Below are 4,186 nucleotides of genomic sequence, written 5' to 3'. Positions count from 1 at the left end.
ATAATATTCATTACATGATACTTATAAAATTGGATGTTATTTTTCAACATTATTGACCAATATCTCATTGTCTCAATAAAAAGATACCCAAAAAAATAAGATGACCATCCTAATATTACATGGATCTTCTTCATTAACTGATGTCACAAATTACACTTAGCCCTTAAAGATGGAATAATCTAAAATATTAATAGATAACCAAATTGCATTGGCAGCATCAAACTCCACATTGAAAGTTGGTCTTGGCATCTCCCTGACTGAAATAGAATTAAAACCTCTCAATGCTGAAGATATGATGAATAGATAGCCATAAACCTGTAAATAGTTTAGCTCTAAAAGGAAATCCTGCACCAAGAATGAATGCAAGAGCCAATCCCAAAACCAAACTCATCTGCAATATAATTGTTTGTTAGTCTTGCAGCTAATTTAATTGAGCAAAGATTAGGATCTTTTTTGTTTAAAAATAGCAATGTAAAGAACCTGTAATACTCGAGCTTGTCATAGTCCTTGGCAGCAATTGCGCATGCAAGAATCGCCTGCAATCAACTTGATATTCTCAATAGAAGTTATGAACAAAAATAGATTGCAAGTAGAGAATTTCAGCCAATATATCAGGAAAATAAGATTTACCCGTTACTCTACTATATGCAGAACCGGACCTTCAATCATACCTTAGCCACAAAAGCCATGATGGGAAAGCCTCCTTGAAGCCAAAGAAAGAATAGTGAATTATCTGCAGTTGCAACAATAAAAAATGGTATTGGCTGATACATATTTTACCTTTTTAACACAGAAAAAATGGTGCATTTACCCGAAGCAATAGATGGAGCGCCAAACCTAAAGGCTTGCTGGTTTGAGTTACATGTAACAGGTGCTTATAAGTTATAACCATTAAATAATAAATTAACATTTCAAATAAAAACAACATATCTAAATAATTACATTACACTACTATATATGTCACACAACAGGTATGTGGCACAAATCAAATTTTGTCCACTATGCCCTACAGCCTACACCTATACTTTCACTGACTTTAGCAGAGAAATCTTACTGAGCCTAATATCCCATGAATAATGAGTTATCTAGTTCTATGCTATGGCATCCAGCAATTAAAATCTACTCATCAGTGTTAAGAAGCCAAGTAATCAACTTACTTTGCTCTTAGCACTTTCAATTACTTCAAATATGATATTTGAAGTTAGAGATAGCAAACATAGAGGAAATGAAATATATATATATAATTAAGTATAAATAAATCAATAACCATCTAGAAATTGTGAAAGACTTACCTGAGTGATGGACCAGCTCATTAGTAGGGAGGTAACAAGCACATGATTCCGGGTCTGTCATAAAACATATATAAGTAACTTTTCAATAAATAACACGGCCGAAAATTCAATTAAAAGATAAATTAAATGAAATTTTAAGAGTTGAAATTTGTCTTAACCTCAGGGAAACTCCATAAGATGCCCCAAGTCAGGCACAACCTAGAACCTATCTGTGGCAAGGTTGGTGAAATTGGAGACCGGACAAGCCCTTCATCATTGAATTAGAAAGGATATTAAGGTCAATAAACAAGCATTCTCTAATAATGCTACCAGCATGATGGAACCCAAAATTGAAGAGTAGTAAGATATGTAAGGACAAAATTGAAGAGTGAAAAAAGATGGTACCAGCATTATGGAACCCAAAACCAGAACAAATCTGGATTCTGGAGTCGATATTCAATTCTGAAATGGTGAACCCTCCAAGGGATGAGATAAGGAAGATAAGGATGCAGTTACATTGAATTATTGCGAACATTGAATCCAAGAGGCTTGGCAGCTTCCTCAATTTTCGACATGATTTCGTTCGGAGGATGTTGTGAAGTAAAATGTGTTTCTCTCTTTACAACTTCCTATAATAATTTGATTTGAGAAAATATAATTAAACAAGCTAAGCATCATTAATCATTTCTCATTAACCATTATCAACATTTCTCTAATCAACTACAATCACATAGATAAAAAATAATTCTCTTAAAGTGAGTTTTCATGCAAATTATAAATAAATTTGTTAAGATGATCAAATTAAAGATCAAATATTAGATTTTACTTACTGTTTGCTACTCAAATAAGCTGTCAAAGTTAAAACTTTGTGATCTTGAAATGAGTTCAAAAGCATTCATTGAAACCGGTTTCTCTTTTCTCTCTGTCACTAGATTTTCCTACACATAAATCAAAGAGAATTAACTTAATGACATTTGTACAGATCAAAACTCTCTTATGATAAGCAAATTAAATGTTTTAATCAAATAAAGTAGTACCTTAGAATCATCAAAAGCAGCAGTTACATCATCTACATTTACATCTTCTTCCTCTGTAAAACTGAATTTTTTTTTATAGTTTCAATCACTAACATAAATGATAAATACCAACTGGGTCTCTGGAAGTGAGGAGCAGCAGTTATAAACATTGACTAATAGCTTTTGATGTAGTAGACTAACACCATCAAAATACTTTCCACTCCTTAAACTTAAATTACTACAACGGGTTTTGGTTGACCCTTGAAATGATGAATTTCTTATATGTCACACTGTATAATAAATTAATAGTGTATATAGACTACTATATACAGAAGCTAAGCCTAATAAGAGTAATAAGAAAGAAAGAACAAGTCACGTGATCTTACTATTTCATGCTCCTTTATTTTAAATTTCTATCATTATTATTATTCTAACTTGTCACAAAAATAAACTCTAACCTAAGCTTTTTTAAACTCGTTAGTTAACAAGTCATGAATTCTAACACATGCTTTTCCCATATATGATTATTGACTATTGGAAAGGCTGACTAGTGAATCATTCAAAACTTGTGTTATATTATACATAATTTCTAAAGACAATACGAAATTTGCATTAGGAGCAGCTTTTCATGATATTTATTCTTGGGGATATGTGATGCGGAATATGGACATTAATATCGTGGCATAGAATCTCGATCCTGTTAAGAAAAAGAAGGTAGAAGTAAGAATACAGCAGCTAATCAATCCTATGGTAATTCACTCAAATTTGAAAGTAAAATAATGCCAACAAAATAGAAATAAACAAATGTTTATGACTTCGTAAACATGCAGCAATTATCCACAGATCTAAGGTCAGTCATTCTGAGAGGAGCAAGGGCACAAAGAATTCATGAATAGCTTATTAGTTACCTTAGCTAGCAGAGAAGATATTCCAATATAGCTTAGCTGGCAGAGAAGCCTCTGTAATTCATACTTAGTTACCTTATTTGAGAAATAGCCAGGCTCAATTGAAGGCCATTCAGGTTTTCATTAAATAAAGAAACTGAATTTATATGGTTATCAAGCTTATAGTACAAGTGAATTCAGAAATAGTACATTGATCCCCTATATGCATTGAAACTAGGCATGGCTTAATAAATTCATTGATTGATGGTTCCCCTATCTACATTCTGATGGATGTCAAATGTTGGGTGATGAGGTAAGTGAGTGTTGAAAATGCATAGAGCAAGCAAGCAAGAAGGTTCTCTTCCAAAAAGGAAAATTGCAGAGGTTGGCGAGCCAAAAGATAGAACCTCAACGTATTTTTCCTTAGAGAAATTTCCTGTGTCAAAACAAACACTTAAAAATCCAGAGGATTTCCCTAAAGACATTGCACAATTTTGGTGATTTTTCATATATTTTCCAACCGGTTATCCGAACCCATTTTTATTTTTCAATTCAAGCCACAAAACTACCCATATGTCCGCGCCACATCCAAAATATCGCCGCCGCAATATCTTAGATTTCAGTGGCCTGTTTAGATCAAACATCAATCATATTTTTACAATTACAAAATGTGGTTTCTTGTGAGTGACAAACTCACTTCACAGCTCACTAATGAAAGTTACTATTAAAAAATCTTCATCATTCACATTCCCTAGTCGACACAAGCAATTACCACCGATGAAATTGATCATTCAGAATGCCGCATTAAAAGATATACAAATAAAAGAAAAATTGCATTTGACCTAAACAAAATTGAAATTTGAAAGACACTAGAGCTAATACATTCAAAAAATCAAAAGGTGCACTTGAGCCATTCATAACCAATCAGCAAAACTTTTTAGCAAATTACAGAATTAATAAAAAAAAAATTACCAGATTTCATGTCAACGCGGTCAATTCTTCCATACTATGAGAA

At 32.6% G+C, this 4,186-nt stretch overlaps 1 protein-coding gene across 3 annotated transcripts; it reads right to left on the bottom strand.

Moving 5' to 3' along the window:
* Positions 1–3,699, bottom strand: LOC107640978 (very-long-chain (3R)-3-hydroxyacyl-CoA dehydratase PASTICCINO 2A-like). 3 transcript variants are annotated; one of them, XR_002363463.1, is made up of 9 exons: positions 3,196–3,699; positions 2,309–2,984; positions 2,102–2,209; positions 1,677–1,900; positions 1,451–1,539; positions 1,293–1,346; positions 631–733; positions 481–536; positions 50–391 (listed from the first exon to the last, which is right to left on the bottom strand). XR_002363463.1 is itself a non-coding variant. In XM_021124357.1 (8 exons), exons 3-8 carry the CDS (start codon positions 1,804–1,806, stop codon positions 333–335), a joined length of 450 nt encoding a protein of 149 aa, XP_020980016.1. In that variant the 5' UTR covers positions 1,807–1,900; positions 2,102–2,209; positions 2,309–2,596; the 3' UTR covers positions 1–332. The 3 variants fall into 3 exon arrangements, 1 of the variants encoding a protein (XP_020980016.1); XM_021124357.1 differs by lacking the exon at positions 3,196–3,699 and having other exon boundaries at positions 1–391; positions 672–733; positions 2,309–2,596; XR_002363464.1 differs by lacking the exons at positions 50–391; positions 481–536; positions 631–733 and adding an exon at positions 808–848.

Source organism: Arachis ipaensis, chromosome B05 (genome assembly GCF_000816755.2).
Source record: "Arachis ipaensis cultivar K30076 chromosome B05, Araip1.1, whole genome shotgun sequence".
In the NCBI taxonomy this organism is placed as follows: Eukaryota; Viridiplantae; Streptophyta; class Magnoliopsida; order Fabales; family Fabaceae; genus Arachis; species Arachis ipaensis.
This window is presented reverse-complemented; position numbering and strand designations above follow the sequence as displayed.